General features: G+C 40.0%; 1 protein-coding gene across 8 annotated transcripts in view; it reads left to right on the forward strand.

Annotated features, from left to right (window-relative positions):
• The first annotated feature begins 538 nt into the window (after positions 1-538).
• LOC128263693 (gamma-interferon-inducible lysosomal thiol reductase) overlaps positions 539-20,094 on the forward strand; it is a 284,704-nt gene continuing 265,148 nt past the window's right edge. For 6 of the 8 annotated variants that reach the window (XM_052998785.1, XM_052998787.1, XM_052998790.1 and 3 more), the window contains exon 1: positions 539-861. In XM_052998785.1, coding sequence (XP_052854745.1) covers positions 757-861 — 105 coding nt within the window. In that variant the 5' untranslated portion in view covers positions 539-756. Of the gene's footprint in view, positions 862-954; positions 1,002-20,094 lie in introns of all 8 variants that reach the window. The other 2 variants (XM_052998788.1, XM_052998789.1) reach the window with 2 other exon arrangements.

The following is a 20,094-nucleotide window of genomic DNA, read 5'->3' on the forward strand; positions in this document are numbered from 1 at the left end:
ATAGACAGGGAAGTCGACTATATCGCTCTTTCATGTTTTGAATTCAGATCTCCGTTTCACTACATTACACGATTTTCTTACACGAATTATTCCATGTAGGGACTACTGTTCTAAAGTGCATCTTGTGCGTGATTCTCTGTCCCTCTTTTTGTTTTTTTTTTTGAGTTGTTTCAGTTAGAGTTTAATTTTACATTTTTGTTAAGCATTAGGGTTTCAAGTACTGCAAGATTACTGTTCTAAAGTGCATTCTGTGCGCGATTCTCTGTCCTTATATTTGTGTCTTTTTGAGTTATTTGAGCTAGAGTTTAATTTCACATTTTTATTAAAATTTAGGGTTTCAAGTTATTTTTAAGTATTTTTAAGTAAGCCGGGTATTTGCCTCTTGCTCTCTTAAATCTGACGTACGATTTAAAATTGTCGTAGGGTTCCATATTTCACTGTTTCGTATTCGCCGATAAGTCACCGACGCTAATTTGACACACATTATTTTTGATAGCGAACCATTTCTTTTAAGACTCTTTCCGGTCACACTGGCAGATACAACAGATCTGAGATATAACATGTATGTTTCAGGGAAAAGAAACAGAAAACAAACAAATCGAATACCTAGTTCAACTAACTTTGATGAATGATTAACACTTTATATTATATAAGTGGAGTTTCGGAAAGCAATTGTTAAGTTAGTTAGGTGTTTAATGACTTTTTTTAAGTTGCTTCGGTCCATTTAAAATACTTGTAGCAAAATAAATTGTTGATATGGTTTCGACACGTAAGCGTATTGCTGTTATAATATGTGTGATCGTTCTATTAGTTTGTTTATTAAGAATATTTTTCTGGAATTCACCTATACCAATTTTGACAGTAAGTACTTAATTGTATCATGCACATTTGTTAATGGATATACACGCTGATTGCGGAAACCGGAAATTAATGTGATACACATGCCATTTTCAGCTTGCTTTCGACGGGAAATTCACTTAATGAAGTTTCGCTGCTAAAAGGTACAGGGTAGCCTACAAAAAATTTGCCATTTGTGAAAAAAAAGGGTGGATATTCTTCAAATCTGTTTTTTATTAAAGAGCCCCAGCTTTGCGGTTTATTTGTTGAAGACCCCTTCATTCATATGGTTGTTGTAACTATTGTCCTCAATGGAGACTTAAATCTCGTGCTTTAAGTCGTCATTCATTTTTGGATCATAGAGTAAGAACTATATAGAGGCATCATTTGCATAGAGTAGGAACTATAAAGAGGCACCATTTGCTCTGCCCGAACCTCTGCCCAAGCTCTACTGAGAGCCATGTTCGAGGCTAAACTTGATTTCCCACCCCACTTTTCAGTTTTTGGTTCGAACTTGCAATTCGGTCCCGTGGTAAACTTGCAACTGTACTGCTCGCCCCAGCCCTTAACAAAAAGCGAGCAGTTCAGCTGCAGAAACTCACCGCGGGGCCAAATAACAAGTGCGAATCGAACGGTGAGAAACTATTAATTTCCCCTTTTTAAGTCTAGGTGGCAACACTGGAAATGTCACTCTAGGGAGCGGCAGAGAAAATGGTGCCTCTATACAGTTTCTTACCCTAAGTCTGGATGGTATAGCACTTATCCTTAACGGCCACCACAAAAATTGTCCAAACGAAGCTGTGAGCGGCCAGTTGACATCGCATTTCCGGCTGATTTTTGTTGGAAATAATCGATGTTTAAAATAACATTTTTTTGTAACAAAACTTCTATATCGCCGCTGTCCGTGAGGGTGAGGAGTTGCGATCCAATTGCCACCGTGGCTGGTCCGGGGGAAGGGGTGATGACGTAATTGCCACCGTGGTTGGCTGCTCTAATGGATGAGCCGGGCGGTTGCCACTGGCTCTCCTCTCTTCTTATGAAGACTACGTTGGGAGTAACTGACTCCGTTGCTAACGGCCCTTAAGGCTCGGTAACCAATTTCAATTAATAGAGTAAATGTTGACGGCCACTGCCGGAGTTTTATATTCAAGCCAATGCTCTTTATTGAATGTCAAAATTAAAACTAAAAACTTATATGACTTTACGTAAGCTATGCGCGGCCGGCAAGCCGACCGCTCGTGCAGCAAAGTGCTGACACTAGCAAAATCAACATAACTCACCATACCGTGCACCGCCAAGAACCAGGCACGGCCCCTAAAGACGCTTATGCTGATTTTGCAACTAAACACTAGGGTGATGCAATAATCACCCAAGATCTGTATCGACTTATGATTACTCCTTAACTGTGTTAACAACTCTCCCCTTAGGAACATGACCGTCCTCGGTCATCTGGAATTTGTCAACGACTTGTTGGATCTCCCGTGCGTCTCGTCTCCTCCTCAGCATCAAGATGAGTAGGAAGGAGCAGCTGATGAGAAGACTGGCTCCCAAGCCGACCGCGAACCTCCTTAAGTCCTTGGATAACCTCCAAGTTTTGGTTGTTAATTCTTTGGAGAAGTGGCATGCTTAGTGTGGGATCGTGGCCGATGATATTGAGTAACGGGGATGCCGCCATGCCCGGAGTTTTTCTTATGGCTTCACGTTGGTTTGAGTATTTGGTGCCATTGATGAAAGCCACTCGCTCGAATGTAATGAGGTGTGAACCGTTGGTGGCTCCGGGCCGTCATCAGTGCTGAGTTTAGCTGGGCATTCGTTGATTATTATTACTCCGTCATATATTTAAGTGATGGGGCTTAGGTGGCTGGCTTGCGTCTCGCATAGTGCGGTACTCCCCGCGTGTAGGCCTCGAGCACAAGTATCATGGGTCGCCAGCTTGCAAAACGAAGCGAAAGTTGTTGTTACGCAATCGGTGACTGCTAAGACGTCGCTACTGCATTCGGCTACTGTGTTCTCCTTCAATTGCAGGATGGTATGTTGGTGTGATACAGGGAAGATCATGACTTTTTTACAAATAGTTTTAATCTTAGGGTATGCGATTAGCACATGGATTATACAATCGGACTGAAGGGCTCTAATGTTAGACGCCTCTAGTAGGCTAATGATGGGGACTTCTGTGGGGTGGTCAACAAATACAGACTTCAAATCATTTTGATTAAAAATGGCTGGGTTTATGATGTTGGCTTTTGCAAGTGTGACTGTAAGCATTACGTTTGAATCTCAGTTATTAGTATTCTGTTTCTGGCTAAAAGTACTTCGTACAGGTGGGAAGTGTCAACTATATTATTTTGTTTTGCCTTGATAATTTTATTAACGGCCTCTGCTAATTCATTAATTTTATTCTGCGTCTGCGCTTTTATTATAGCCTGGCGGTTATTTGACTCAATTAAATTACTTTGAGTGCGGTGCCTAGGAAATCTAGGCTCCTGGCCATCCTATGGTGTATTTTTAAAACAGACAATAAACTTCTAACATGTTAGGTATCGACGTCTAACAATTTTTTCATATGAGACTGTGGGAATAAATCGGACAACCTAGTAGTTTCTTCTACTATAATTGAAAATTCGGACAAATTTCTTGAATGTCGAAGCAAGTTTCTCTGTTCCCATACCAACGCAATTCCGTCCGTAATTGGAATGTACTGTGCATGCGAATAATCCGTCACTCTAGCGTTAACTACGTTAACGTTATTAATAAAATTCCTGCGATCCTGTAAGCAAGCGAAAGGTTAAATCTACTGTGTATAAACTGGAGTAAGTACGCTAAGGTGTAGTGTATATGAAAATAAGTTAAAAAAGGTAAAAAGAGTTGAGGGGTATTTTATCTAAGGTTGTCCTTGTGGACCACCCTCCCTCTAATGAGGACAGACGTTCCCATGGCTGCTTGTACACGCTCTTCTGTGTACAGTGCGGTAAGTTTATTTCCTAACCTCTTGTTATTTTTGAGTTATACTTTTTCTCCTACCTCAAAAATTCTGTTTGGCCTAGTAGGGTAGCACCTATCTAGATTGGCCTGTTGTGCCTTTTCAATATTACTTATTATTGCCAATTTCTGTTCGGCACTAGCTGAGTGCAAGACCTGCTTAGATGGTAGTCTTGTCACTAAATGTATTGTCTTGTTATATTCTACTGTGGCTCTCATAATAAGCTCAACGGTATCGTCAACCTTTTGGTCGATTTTCATGCACCTAGCTATCTCAGTTAGGGTACTGTGGAATCGCTCCACTTGCCGTTTAAGCTGCAGTGTAGAGGGGGTGCATTAACAATGTCAATGTTATATTGGTTTTTTAATAATGAGGTTATAGTCTCCGAGTTGAAAGATGCCTCATTGTCACAATATATTGTTTTAATGTTTGGGAAAAAATTTATAAGTTGTAATATAGGGCTGCGCACATCGACTATGGCCCTAGAAAGTAATGGCTGTACTACAGCGAACTTTAAAAATTTATCTACGCAGGTTAAAAAAAATCTCTTATCTGTAGAGTATATGTCTATATGCAGCATTTCGCCAGCATATGAGGGGGTTGGTGTGATACCCAGCTCTTGCTTCTTGGGGTGTCTGTTGTACTTCCCCTTTGTGCATGTTTTGCTGTTTACATCCACTTCGTTGGCGAGTTTGGACATATTTGGAAAGTAGTAATCCTGAAGGACTTGTTTAACATTTTCCTGGGCTGCCCTGTGTTCGCAGATAATTATTTCTTTTTGTTCATTTGCATCCGTGACGTCATTCACGAATTTGTTGCAATGCCAAAACTTGGTTGCTGGGAATTCGGTCACCAAGGAATGTTGGATGCATGCTAGTGCGGATAGGTCGCAGTAAATGGCGTTAACAACGTCTACGTTTACTACCTCTTTGACCAATCCGAACAGCGAGTCTCTGTTATTGAATTGGATTATGTGTCGGTTTTTGGTCCCGAAAACTATGAAGTGTCGCCGTAAAGGCTGCTCTGCTTCCTCCAGGATTATTTGATTCCTGTAGCAGTTCAGGGGTTTATCGGTGGATTCGACCGTGTAGGTTAAGGAAAGATCACTATGAATAGTGGCTACGTCAGATTGGGGATCGTTTTGTATAGCGTTTATGTCTTGTCGGCCACAAAATTCTTTTCCGGGTTTGTACGTTACGTTCTTCGATGAATGCCTTCCATCGTTTAATTTTGGCATTTGTATTTCGCTCGGATACAGCAAAAGTAAGAGGTTGATGGTCCGTAAAAATCCTGATCTCTTTTGTGCCGTATAAGTAGCTTTGTAGTTTTCCTATAGCCCAAACAATTGCCAATAATTCTCTTTCGTTGGTTGCGTTTTGCGTTTTGGGACAGTACCGCAACGATACCGCTTGCTGAGGCATCGGTGGTCAAATCGAAAGAAAGTTTGAAATCTGGATATGTTAATATCACATCTTCTGATGACAAAATGTCTCGCAGGCGCTCGAACGCTCTGCGTTGGGACTCATCGAATTCGATAGCCACCTTTTTTGACATGTGTTTATTAACCGTGCCATTCTCTCCCTTAAGTATGGAGGTAAGTGGTCTGGCTATGGTAGCAAAGTCCTTGACAAAACTTCTGTAGTAGCTGGCCAACCCTAGAAAAGACCTGAGGCAGAACAAATTTTTTGGTTCGGTGTATTTCTGAATGGTTTTTACCTTTTCCGGGTCCGTTTTGGCTCCGTTTGATGTAACAATGAAACCTAAAAATTCCACACTTTCTTTGAAGAATTTGTTTTTTTTTTCCGGTGCCACTCTCATGTTGGCTTCGCACGGGCATTTAAGGACTGTGTCAATGTGTATAACGTGGTCGGCAGCGTTTTCGGAGAAAATTATCACATCGTCTACATAGACGTAACAAATTTTCCCGATCTGTTCACGTAGTACGTCATCGATCGCCCTTTGAAAGATGCTTCCCGCATTTTTCAGTCCAAAGGGTAGACGGCAAAATTCATACTTTCCTCCGTTTATGGAGAAAGCAGTTTTTTCACGGTCTTTTTCAGCCAGATAAATCTGGTGGTACCCCGATTTTAAGTCTAGGGTAGTAAAAAATTTTGCCTTTCCTAGGTTCGCTAGAATCGTAGGAATACTTGGCATAGGGTATCGGTCGGCGATGGTTCGTTCATTCAGTTTCCTGAAATCGATCACCAGCCGTTTTTTCTTGTTGCCATCTGCAGTCCCTTTTTGTCCCTTTTTGTCTACAACCCATGTTGGGCTGTTAAATGGCTACCTAGAAGGCCGGATAATGCCATCCTTTAACAGCTGTTTGATTTCTGTGTTAACGAAATCTGCTGCTCCCATGGGGTAGGGATATAGTTTGGAATATACGGGCTCGCTAGTTTCTGTACGAATTGTGGCGATGATCGAGGTGTTAAAAGGTAGCGCCTCGTTAGAGTGCGAAAACACTTGTTTCCTCTTAAGGATCATTTTTTTAAATTCAGCTTTCACTGAATTCGGGACTACTAAGTCATCGATATTTGTGAAGTTCACGTTATCGCATTCGTGGTATTTGAGTTTCTCAAATATGTTTCCATACCTGATTACACTGTTATATAAATCTAATGCCGCTCCCGCCTGCGTTAGCAAGTCGAAACCTATTATGGCATCAAAAGTGTTGATAGTATCGAGTAAAAACAATTGAGCCTTTAGGCCGAATATGCGCATAGAGCATTTTTCTTTACTATTACTGGAGCCATGAATAGAACTCACAGTGAATGGGGAGTCGACAGGCATTATGTTCTTCAGCTCCTTTAAAGGGTTTACATAACTCTTTGCCGCTCCAGTGTCTATTAGGATTCTTTTAGTTTTCCCCGCCAGCCCTCGCTCAATGAAAGGCAAGCGGGACCTTCCTCTAAAAAATTTACGAGGTCGTTACCGTCAAATGAGTCACTGGCATCGTCAATTGCATTTAGTGCGGCTGTGGCCGCGTTTCATAATCTTGAGTTCCTTCCGCGTTTGCAGTTTGCTCAACGTTGTTAACCCGCTGGCGCCATTGGCAAGTCATTCTCTCCGAAGAGTTTGGTCTTTTTGGGTTCTGCAAATTTTGGTATTGAGTGTTGTTTCCCTGTTTAAAACCCGTAGGATGTCGGACTTTAGAAGATGATGGATCAATGTCCATAGGTTCCGGGGCAATGTCCATAGGTTCCATAGCAAAATCAATGCTTACCCTGAATGAAGCCCTTTCGTCGTCATGTGTCATGACAATTTTGTTTGTAACGAGGGTCAATTTTTGTTCGACCTCATCGTAGTACTGCATAAGTGTTTGGTCGTCCTGATGGACCGACTCAAGTCCCTGCCGTAATAGGCGCAAAGATGTTTTATCTGCGTAGGAGCAGTCTAATCTAGCTAGTATGGCTTTGAAATTAAGCACTGTATTATAGGAAACTAGCAGCGCGCGCGCTGGTCCCTTAATTTTGTTTCTAATAATAGTAACGGCTTGGTAATGCGCGGAACTGCCCTCATAAGCCTCGAATAATTCGTAGGCATCGGTGGCTGATTGCCTCCATGCCACGTACTCATCTTGTATGCCAGTAAAATCTGGAATCGACTTTACTATATGTAATGGTATATCGCATCCCGGTACTACCTTTACCCTCTGGTAAGATTCTACCTCTGAGCCTCTGTTCTTGGCTAGTTAATGCGGCCTGAATTAACGCCTCTATTTGTGTCGCGATCATGGTTTCCGCGTTACTTTCTTGTTGTGCCCGTGCTGGTTGATATCTACGGGTACCTCGGATTAATTCTTTTTCACTGTCACTGTCAAGTTCGCGTTTAGTTTCCCTATATGGGCCTGGAAAACTCATAAGGCGACTAATTTGTTGACACTAAACACACGTTATTGGGAGGCCGAATGTTTTAATTCGACATAATTAATTTTGTATATTATAATTTTATATTTATAACTGGGTGCTTGGCGCCCGATAGAAAATTTAATTTAGGGACGGTCGATATTAATTCACTTTATTTGTAAGTCACCTTTGCAATTGCTTTATTCAAACTGTATATTTTTTAATTTTGGGTAAGTAATTTGTAGGGATTTTTATTTATTTTTCCCTGTATGTGTATTTGAAGTTCGACTGTATTAATTTTGATCAGCCCACTTACATATTTTTGTGTCGCGGATTCGGTATTTAAAGTTGGGTGCCAATTATGTTTTAGTTGTGCAGCCACGCGCTGTCCCTCGCCGCTGTACGTGAGGGTGAGGAGTTGCGATCCAATTGCCACCGTGGCTGGTCCGGGGGAAGGGGTGATGACGTAATTGCCACCGTGGTTGGCTGCTCTAATGGATGAGCCGGGCGGTTGCCACTGGCTCTCTTCTCTCTTCTTATGAAGACTACGTAGGGAGTAACTGACTCCGTTGCTAACGGCCCTTAAGGCTCGATAACCAATTTCAATTAATAGAGTAAATGTTGACGGCCACTGCCGGAGTTTTATATTCAAGCCAATGCTCTTTATTGAATGTCAAAATTAAAACTAAAAACTTATATGACTTTACGTAAGCTATGCGCGGCCGGCAAGCCGACCGCTCGTGCAGCAAAGTGCTGACACTAGCAAAATCAACATAACTCACCATACCGTGCACCGCCAAGAACCAGGCACGGCCCCTAAAGACGCTTATGCTGATTTTGCAACTAAACACTAGGGTGATGCAATAATCACCCAAGATCTGTATCGACTTATGATTACTCCTTAACAGAGTTAACATATATACTAATTTATTTAATTGCTAGTTGGCTATCATAACTGAACGTCAGTGTTGGTAAGTACCTAGGTTTGAACCTATGTACAACTTATTGGTATCTTGTACCATAACTAGGTAACAACATTTTAGGCTACATTTTACCTAGGCTCAGATTTTATTTAAACTGAAGAAATGCAATTAAATTTTGTGGTATCAAGCTAGTTTGATAACACAAAATCAAATTAGCTTGATGCCAATAATTTAAATTTTGTATTATTTTTGCAAGTATGCTAACAAAAATAGCGTTATTTCACCGCAATTGCAGGATGGACAAAAGTTTCTTTTTAAAATGTTTCTACAACCAGACGGAATTGCCAGAGCGGTTCCGATTTCTAAAAAGCACACCCACCTTCCGTTTACAGAACCATATTTGTTTATGTTTCGATAAGCCACAAGTGTTCAAATCAGCTGTTATGGTGGATGGTGCATTTTAGGGTTGTGAAAATATGTAAAAAATATCGTATCAAAGATAAATTATTTTTAAAAAATCTGCCAAATTGATAAAATATTTATTACCAGAAAAAACCGATACATCGAGTATTTTTAATAAATTTTGTTTTTTTACATAAATTTATTTTAATCCCCAAAAAAAGCTTGTTTTGTTATATTTTTCACATTTTTATATTTCTTTATTACATTAAAGAAAAAAAAACAAAACATTTAAAGTTACTTCTTTCTTTTTTTTTAATTCCTTTTTAAATAACTCAATATTTTTATGTATGATTCTTAAGCCTATGGGAGCGAGCGAGATTCGTTAATTTGCCACTCACTCAATTCCATAGCTTAAAATTGGTTTGTTTGGTTTTTTTTTCGGCTGTACACTGACTTTGTTACTTGTGTAAGTGATCTTTATAAGATGTTGGTAAATGCACTGTAATAAGACAGTTTTGAGCAATCTTGAGTTAAATACTTACAATTTACATGTCTTTCTTGCCCGCAGTTGGAGACATTAAAGTTGCGATCGAACCATCAAGGCAGATTTTCAATTCTGCGGCTATATATAGTAGTCTCCTATGCACACGCTCTTGGTGCGCATCGTCACTACATGTTCTGCCGGCCATAGTGATATATTTTTTAAAGACACTTTAAGGAATCGTGTCAAAATTAGAAATTTTTACTTTGACGTAATATATAATATATATGGATAATGGTTAAAGCCGGTGAATTTTTTTTAATAATGCAGTGGTTTACTAAGAGTGTTTGTCAGCAATACAATGGTAAATAGGATAGAATAGCTGGCGAAACATAAATTTATATGGAACTTTTACTCAGGAACACCCAATTATTATGGAAAGTACAATTGGCCTGTGGAAATTTCAAAATTTCAATTTTGTGATCCTGTGTTACTGGTTATTTTTTTTTTTGGTAAAATTTAAAAATAAAAGTTCAATTTAAGTATCCTTGGAACCGAAGGATCCAGTCTTAATATCGAACTATATACAGTATCTACACATTAACAATTCTCAGGTAATGTATAATATTTATGCGAAATAAAGTACGTACACCCGTTTTGAATGCATTTGCTTCTCAAAGACGGCATGCGGGTTTTTAGGGTCCCAAATGCGGAAACTTTGCTAAATGCTTCTAAAACAAAATTTTTTTTTTATTTTCCACCCGTTTTTTTTTATACCCTGTATAAAAAATTCTTCATTTGTACGCGAATTTTTAGAATAATGTATCATGGGTATTGGGTATGATAATTTCAGTCCGAAGTGTGCAACGCAGTGATGGAGACATTTCCGACCCTATAAAGTATATGTATTCTTGATCAGCATCACTAAGAGAGTTGATCTGATCCGTCCGTCCGTCCGTTTCTACATAAAGTAGTCTCTCATTTTTAAAAGCTATCTGCATGAACCTTTCCCAAAACATGTTTTCGCTTAGAGTTATAGTCAAACATGACTTCTATATACTTCAGAAGGGTCTAAAAATGTATGAGCGCTTTCCTGGCGTTGAAAGTTCCGCCTTTCGTCAGTTGCTAGTTTATCCCCTAAAAGAAGTCTAATGTAGCCTAAGGATAAGCTGCGCTCCTTACATTTTTTCCTACGAGATCTCAAATGCCAGCGCTGAACTTAAGTCAAGTAAGGATTATGTCATCTCCCACAACTCCTCAACAAAGAAGGACATTAGACTCCCACCACGAAGCAAAGTTTTTATTGATGATTTCATTACACTAGCTTACAGCCAAAATACGCCCAAGCCCATGATACTAATTTCTGATAGAGTACGACTGCTAGATTACAATTCTTTGAGACAGTTTTTTCCAGTTTTATTTTATATCTCGAGTTGTGGCCAACCGATCTTAATGTGTTTTATAAAATGTCGCTGTCAATAGACCAATCTTAATCATTGTCTTACTGAATAGTTGGATTGGATACCTCGTTTAGTGATATTTCGTTTCTGTCCGAAGAAGTAAATCGGTACGCCGAGATTCATTAAAATATTTATCTGCAAGTGATGTGTTCTGGGGCAGATTCCATTTAGACATATCGATTTCTTCACTAGGATGATGCGTCATGCTAGGAGTAACACAAAAATCAAGCACAAGTTCAATGTCATTGGAGCGAGACTTGTTTGTAGAGGTAGTTCACTGCTTAATTTGGGTACGCGAATCACCTATGCTGCGAATTTATCCGTAATAAAATTCATCTGAGAACAGGAGTCTAATGAAGCCCGTCCTATCCTGAAGCAGCCGCTGGCATCCTTGACCAAGTTTGCGTTACTGCCTCAAAGATCTGTGGCGGATCCGATCGAGCTTGTGAGCCAACTGCGACTGATGAACCTGGCCGGCTGCTTCTCTATGAAGTGTGATGTGCTCGCGAACAGGTACGGCATCTTTGCGTAGACGGGGACCTGGATACTTAATGACCCTTGCTAAGACAGTTGTGACAAAGACCTAGTCTTTTCACCCGGTTGAAGCTATGTTCAAACGATAGATTAGTAAATTGCGAGCATCGAAAGGTTTTGTGATCTGTGCAAGAACATATATTATAAGTTTGAGCTGTTCAACTAAAGAATAAATTTTATCGCTACCGTTGGGGGCGTTGTCTGATTGAGATAGATGGGTTCGGATGTAGAATTCCTGGATTTTAGGTACTGACAATGACGCTCAGACAATGACGAAGTTCTTCCAGGTTGGAAGGTTGATGTAGTCTTAAGGATTCATTCCACTTTCGCTTTGTTTCTTGATCTACCTTGCTACTTAATTGGGCGATTTTGTGTTCATTGCCAATAAGTGCCATTGCGTTATCAATAAGACTACGTATTTGTTTGTTGTTGGGCTTAGGAACATTTGGTAAGGCGAAAGGAGTGTATGTATTATCAATGACTACATGAGTTGGATCATCACAACGATTCTTTAGCAGGTCTGGGGCCTTAGGTTAGTTTTCTGATGTTATTTGGAAAGCCTTGACTGTTTTTAACTGACTGAACTTCACGATTTGTGCTAACTGGAGCTGGTTTCCTACGACTTCCTTGAATGATGTTATGTAGTTTTGATAATTATAATCAGAGTAGTTGTCGTCAAATATCGGTTATGCAAGCCGCGTTAACTTTGTTGGCGGCCGAGCGTCATTAACATTGCAGTACTGTGTGCGTCTGAACCATGTTGATCCTGAATGCATACCTTTGTTGAGTCACCTCCTCTAAACCCAATTCTTCGATCTCAGCTTGTAGTGATATATCCTGCTTGAAATAGGCTTCCCATATTGACAGACAACATGTTAGTTTTGATGCTGAGCGTTGGTGATGTGGCTCCATTGTTTGCTTAATACGAGTTACATTCCTACAAGTATTGGAACGTTGAGTTTTCAAATGTTCTAGCTCAGCCATATTTGAAAATAACTAAGTTGCGTTGGTTTATTTGTTTAACGCGCCATTAATTTGACTGAATAATTTTTTAATATAAATTATACCCCTGTATACCGACTTGCGAATTTACGTAGATGCAATGTAACTTAGATGTAGATGCGATGAAGATCGACGAGATTAAGTTGAACGCGTTGATAGTTCATCCATTCGTAAAAAGGTCCTTAGCCACAATTTCAGCGATACGATGAAGCCTACGACGAAATGTCGTGTTGGGGCGAGTGTGCACAAATTGCACGCTCCAACAATGGTTCCAATGATTACGGAGCGAGTGAATACGATTTGTGTAGCGAGAGCTAGACACGTGTTCCAGTTATTAATGTATGCGTAGATTAATTAAGCACACATAAAAGTGCGAATCAACGATTTGCTAATTTACTAATTTTCAAGTCACTGCTCCACGTTGGTCGCCAAAATGAATGGTCAGAAGATTTTTCCTGGTCTTGTTTATTAATAAATTCACATTTTTAAAAGTTCTGCTGCTGTCGTGATCTTTTTACAAGTGCGTGTGTTATCTGACAACGAAGATTATCGAAACATAATGTTGGCTAGGCCGTTTAAAAAGATAGGATATTAATTATTATTAATATCTTCTTCTTCATGGCGCGACATTTAAATTCCCAATATTTTCAATAGACCCGGTACATTCTGAAGGATATTTTCTATGCAACTCTAAAATATTCCGGGGGCTGATGATATCCCGATTTGCAGCCTGGTTGCCATAAATGCGCCCTTGTGTGTGGGGTCCGCATAAACAGCTAATGATTAGGTTGCGCTAGATCGATTTTTGCGAATATCGACCGGCCTTCTATTGATGAGTGTGTTAATGGCCGGAATTTGATGGCAATGTGGTTGGACTGCTCTGTTCGAGGTCGATTTTAGTCCCAAAAAAAGCGAATTGAGCCCCCCTTTAACGGTGTGGCATATATTCTACAGGTTCTAAAATACCTTGTGTGCACAGATGATCGAGTTATCTTTATATGTTTTTTAAAGGGTAAATGGAATTCCCAGAGGCTCGAACCATTTACAGATGCTACAGATAGTGTATAGTTGTGTCAGTTATCCCCTTGAACAGGATCGGGTTCTTGTGGTAATCATAAAGTTTTAAATGACACCATGTTAGATCTGTCTTCCCGCCTGTCCAGATATACCTGAACGTAAACACCATGGTCTCTGGTGACCCAGAGTTCACTTCCAGTAAGCATGTGCGGCCGTTGATTGCGATTTATACCAATTTCTTTTGATTGACCTGCGGCAATACTTGGTTTACTCGAGATGACCTGTTTTGGTTTGATCGGGTACTTGGCGTTGGAGACCCGGAAGTCGAAGACCTTGATTGAGTCCGTGGAGAGCTGCGAGACACTTTGCCTGTGCGGTGCGACAACAACTGTACCTGGTGGCTTAGAGGATAGGGTGCTGCGCAAGGATTTTTGGGTGCGACTGTTGTCTGTGGCCTAAAGTAATGTCCTGTCGAAGGTCGCGAATGGACTCAGAGCCCGGAAGATCTAAAAGGCTTAATTTACTTTGCTTCCGCATAGATAAGGCGCTGATGGCTGCCGATCACACGTTACAGCTACAAAACTGCAGTTTACCTTTTCCTCGTCTGAATGCTGGTCCCGCTTAAGCAAATGATAGAACGCAGCCATTTCCAAAGGCGGAGGGGGCAAGAGATTAGTCAAGACTTGGTATGTCTCTGACAACTTGAACTCGCTGACCTGCCTTGGTGATGCCAGTGACGCAAGCAGATCGTACAATGCTCCATCCCCAGCCAACGTGAGAAATGCAGTATTCTTCCGCTTCGATATTGTTGTCCAGTAGATAAAGTTCGAAACATTCCTTATAGGCAATCCATTTGGATGATTTGTTTAAATCAAACGGACTCCCCAGAGAAGACATGGTAATGCTTGGGAACTGACGCCCACATTCCCGACCAATTTAGTCTATTGGTCTACTGTACTTGCCGATTCTGTATTACTTTATTAATTTACTTTTATAAAAATATCATATTAAATTATGTTTTACAATTGTCTCTATAAGTTTGACATTAAGCATACCGCTAGGTATGGCTATGGCTTACAATTGCCTTCGTATGTCTTCAGACTATTGATTAATAAACAATATTTTAAACATATCTTAAGAAGAGTACTGTATTGTATGACAAGTAAGGATTATGACAACTCCCACAACTCCTCAACAAAGAATGACTTTAAACTTTATTGTTATGATTTCAAATGGCTATAAACAAATTACACTAGCTTAAGGCAAAATACGCGAAAGCCCATGATACAAATTTCTGGTATAGTACGACTGCTAGATTACATATAATATATACTATATACCCCTTAAAATATTTTCTTTCGTACAGTTTATTTTAAAAGATTTTTTAATGTTTTTGTCAGTTGTCTTTTCCAGTTTTATTTTATATCTCATGTTGTGGCCAACCGATCTTTGTGTGTTTTATAAAATGTTGCTGTCAATAGACCAATCTTATGCATTGTCATACTGAATAGTTGGATTGGATACGTCGTTTAGTGATATTTGTGAATTAGTGTGACATGAGGTGCTGTTTGGTTTATAAACGCAATGATGTGATATATTGTAATGTGCTTGGTTAAGTTTTGGGTGATCTACTAGTGTCATGTGACCTAGGTCTTTAAACTCCTGCACAAATTCAACACATTACTCAATAATTTCTTGTGTTTGACTTAACCGTCGTTTGAGGGCACGAAAGTGCTTGCTGGCTGTATCGATTAATTCTCCTAATAGACTTTAGTTGTTTTTAAACGGAAGGCGGACACGACCGTATATGTCCCAACGAACTGTATCCAGAAATATTTATTCGCACATGCGCTGTTCTGACAAGACTTCAAAAAAACGTGTCCGAAGAAGTAAATCGGTACGCCGAGATTCATTAAAATATTCATCTGCAAGTGATGTGCTCTGTGGCAGATTCCATTTAGAAATATCGATTTCTTCACTAGGATGATGCGCCACGCTTGGAGTGACACAAAAATCAATGTCATTGGAGCGAGACTTGATTGTAGAGGTAGTTCGCTGCTTAATTTGGGTACGCGAATCACCTATGATGCGAATTTATCGTTAATAAAATTCATCTGAGCACAGGAGTCTAATGAAGCCCATCCATCCATCCCAACAAGTTTGCAATATTGATGGGTGTACGTTACTGCCTCAAAGATCTGTGGCGAATTCGATCGAGCTTGTGAGCCAACTGCGACTGATGAATCTAGCCGGCTGCTTCTCTATGAAATAATGTGTGATGTGCTTGCGAACAGGTACGGCATCTTTGCGTAGACGGGCACCTGGATACTTAATGACCCTTGCTAAGACAGTTGTGACAAAGACCTAGTCTTTTCACCCGGTTGAAGCTATGTTCAAACGATAGATTAGTAAATTGCGAGCATCGAAAGGTTTTGTGATCTACGCAAGAACATATATTATAAGTTTGAGCTGTTCAACTAAAGAATAAATTTTATCGATACCGTTGGGGATCGTTGTCTGATTGAGATAGATGGGTTCGGATGTAGAATTCCTGGATTTGATTCCAAGTTGGAAGGTTGATGTAGTCTTAGGGATTCATTCCACTTTCGCTTTGTTTCTTGATCTACCTTGCTACTGATAATCTATATGAGCATTAATTTGGCGATTTTGTGTTCATTGCCCAATAAGTGCCATTGCGTTATCAATAAGACTAGGTAATTTTTTGTTGTTGGGTTTAGGAACACTTCGTAAGGCGAAAGCAGTGTATGTATTATCAATGACTACATGAGTTGGATCATCACAACGATTCTTTAGCAGGTCTGGGGCCTTAGGTTAGTTTTCTGATGTTATTTGGAAAGCCTTGACTGTTTTTAACTGACTGAACTTCACGATTTGTGCTAACTGGAGCTGGTTTCCTACGACTTCCTTGAATGATGTTATGTAGTTTTGATAATTATAATCAGAGTAGTTGTCGTCAAATATCGGTTATGCGAGCCGCGTTAACTTTGTTGGCGGCCGAGCGTCATTAACATTGCAGTACTGTGTGCGTCTGAACCATGTTGATCCTGAATGCATACCTTTGTTGAGTCACCTCCTCTAAACCCAATTCTTCGATCTCAGCTTGTAGTGATATAGCTTGAAATAGGCTTCCCATATTGACAGACGACATGTTAGTTTTGATGCTGAGCGTTGGTGATGTGGCTCCATTATTTGCTTAATACGGGTTACATTCCTACAAGTATTGGAACTTTAAGTTTTCTAATGTTCTAGCCTAGCCATATTTGAAAATAACTAAGTTGCGTTGGTTTATTTGTTTAACGCGCCATTAATTTGACTGAACAATTTTAAAATATACCCTGGTATACCGACCCGCGAATTTACGTAGATGCAATGTAACTTAGATGTAGGTTGCGATGTAGATCGACGAGATTAAGTTGAACGCGTTGATAGTTCAGCCATTCGTAAAAAGTTCCTTAGCCACAATTTCAGCGATACAATAAAGCCTACGTCGAAATGTCGTGTTGGGGCGAGTGTGCACAAATTGCACGCTCCAACAATGGTTCCAATGTTTACGGAGCGAGTGAATACGATTTGTGTAGCGAGAGCTAGACACGTGTTCCAGTTATTAATGTATGCGTAGATTAATTAAGCACACATAAAAGTGCGAATCAACGATTTGCTAATTTACTAATTTTCAAGTCACTGCTCCACGTTGGTCGCCAAAATGAATGGTCAGAAGATTTTTCCTGGTCTTGTTTATTAATAAATTCACATTTTTAAAAGTTCTGCTGCTGTCGTGTTTTTTTTTACAAGTGTGTGTGTTATCTGACAACGAAGATTATCGAAACATAAAGTTGGCTAGGCCGTTTAACAAGATAGGATATTAATTATTATTAATATCTTCTTCTTCTTGGCGCGACATTTAAATTACCAATATTTTCAATAGACCCGGTACATTCTGAAGGATATTTTCTATGCAACTCTAAAATATTCCGGGGGCTGATGATATCCCGAATTGCAGCCTGGTTACCATAAATGCGCCCTTGTGTGTTGGGTCCGCATCAACAGCTGCTGATTAAGTTGCGCTAGATCGATTTTGGCGAATATGCATCGCTCTTCTATTGATGAGTGTGTTAATGTCCGGAATTTGATGGCAATGTGGTTGGACTGCTCTGTTCGAGGTCGATTTTAGTCCCAAAAAAAGCGAATTGAGCCCCCCTTTAACGGTGTGGCATATATTCTACAGGTTCTAAAATACCTTGTGTGCACAGATGATCGAGTTTATCTTTATATGTTTTTTAAAGGGTAAATGGAATGCGACGTGGAGGCAATTCCTTTGATCCGAATTCCCAGAGGCTCGAACCATTTACAGATGCTACAGATAGTGTATAGTTGTGTCAGCTATCCCCTTGACCAGGATCGGGTTCTTGTGGTAATCATAAAGTTTTAAATGACACCATGTTAGATCTGGCTTCCCGCCTGTCCAGATATACCTGAACGTAAACACCATGGTCTCTGGTGACCCAGAGTTCACTTCCAATAAGCATGTGCGGCCGTTGATTGCGATTTATACCAATTTCTTTTGATTGACCTGCGGCAATACCTGTTTTGGATTGATCGGGAACTTGGCGTTGGAGACCCGGAAGTCGAAGACCTTGATTGAGTCCGTGGAGCGCTGCGAGACACTTTGCCTGTGCGGTGCGACAACAACTGTGCCTGGTGGCTTAGAGGATAGGGCAGCTGCGCAAGGATTTTTGGGTGCGACTTTTGTCTGTGACCTGAAGGTCGTGAATGGACTCAGAGCCCGGAAGATCTAAAAGGCTTAATTTACTTTGCTTCCGCATAGATAAGGCGCTGATGGCTGCTGCATCACACGTTACAGCTACAAAACTGCAGTTTACCTTTTCCTCGTCTGAATGCTGGTCCCGCTTAAGCAAATGATAGAACGCAGCCATTTAAAAAGGCGGAGGGGGCAAGAGATTAGTCAAGACTTGGTATGTCTCTGACAACTTCAACTCGCTGACCTGCCTTGGTGATGCCAGTGACGCAAGCAGACAATGCTCCATCCCCAGCCAACGTGAGAAATGCAGAATTCTTCCGCTTCGATATTCTTGTCCAGTAGATAAAGTTCGAAACATTCCTTATAGGCAATCCATTTGGATGATTTGTTTAAATCAAACGGACTCCCCAGAGAAGACATGGTAATGCTTGGGAACTGACGCTCACATTCCCGACCAATTTAGTCTATTGGTCTACTGTACTTGCCGATTCTGAATTACTTTATTAATTTACTTTTATAAAAATATCAGATTAAATTATGTTTTACAATTGTCTCTATAAGTTTGACATTAAGCATACCGCTATGTATGGCTATGGCTTGCAATTGCCTTCGTATGTCTTCAGACTATTGATTAATAAATAATATTTTAAAAATATCCTAAGTAGAGTACTGTATGATACGTAAGGATTATGTCAACTCCCACAACTCCTCAACAAAGAAGGACTTTAGACTTTATTGTTATGATTTCAAATGGCTATAAACAAATTACACTAGCTTACAGCCGAAATAAGCGAAAGCCCATGATACAAATTTTTGGTAGAGTACGAGATTACATATAATATATACTATATACCACTAAAATTATTTTCTTTCGTACAGTTTATTTTAAAAGATTTTTTAATGTTTTTGTCAGTTGTCTTTTCCAGTTTTATTTTATATCTCAAGTTGTGGCCAACCGATCTTTGTGTGTTTTATAAAATGTTGCTGTCAATAGACCAATCTTATGCATTGTCATACTGAATAGTTGGATAGGATACGTCGTTTAGTGATATTTGTGAATTAGTGTGACATGAGGTGCTGTTTGGTTTATAAACGCAATGATGTGATATATTGTAATGTGCTTGGTTAAGTTTTGGGTGTTCTACTAGTGTTATGTGACCTAGGTCTTGAAACTCCTGCACAAATTCAACACATTACTCAATAATTTCTTGTGTTTGACTTAACCGTCGTACAGCTTGCTGGCTGTATCGATTAATTCTTCTAACAGACTTTAGTTGTTTTTAAACGGAAGGCGGACACGACCGTATATGTCCCAACGAACTGTATCCAGAAATATTTATTCGCACATGCGCTGTTCTGACAAGACTTCAAAAAAACGTGTCCGAAGAAGTAAATCGGTACGCCGAGATTCATTAAAATATTCATCTGCAAGTGATGTGCTCTGTGGCAGATTCCATTTAGAAATATCGATTTCTTCACTAGGATGATGCGCCACGCTTGGAGTGACACAAAAATCAATGTCATTGGAGCGAGACTTGATTGTAGAGGTAGTTCGCTGCTTAATTTGGGTACGCGAATCACCTATGATGCGAATTTATCGTTAATAAAATTCATCTGAGCACAGCAGTCTAATGAAGCCCGTCCTATCCTGAAGCAGCCGCTAGCATCCATGAACAAGTTTGCAATATTGATGGGTGTACGTTACTGCCTCAAAGATCTGTGGCGAATTCGATCGAGCTTGTGAGCCAACTGCGACTGATGAATCTAGCCGGCTGCTTCTCTATGAAATAATGTGTGATGTGCTTGCGAACAGGTACGGCATCTTTGCGTAGA

The sequence above is a fragment of the Drosophila gunungcola genome, unplaced genomic scaffold (assembly GCF_025200985.1).
Source record: "Drosophila gunungcola strain Sukarami unplaced genomic scaffold, Dgunungcola_SK_2 000016F, whole genome shotgun sequence".
Classification (NCBI taxonomy): Eukaryota; Metazoa; Arthropoda; class Insecta; order Diptera; family Drosophilidae; genus Drosophila; species Drosophila gunungcola.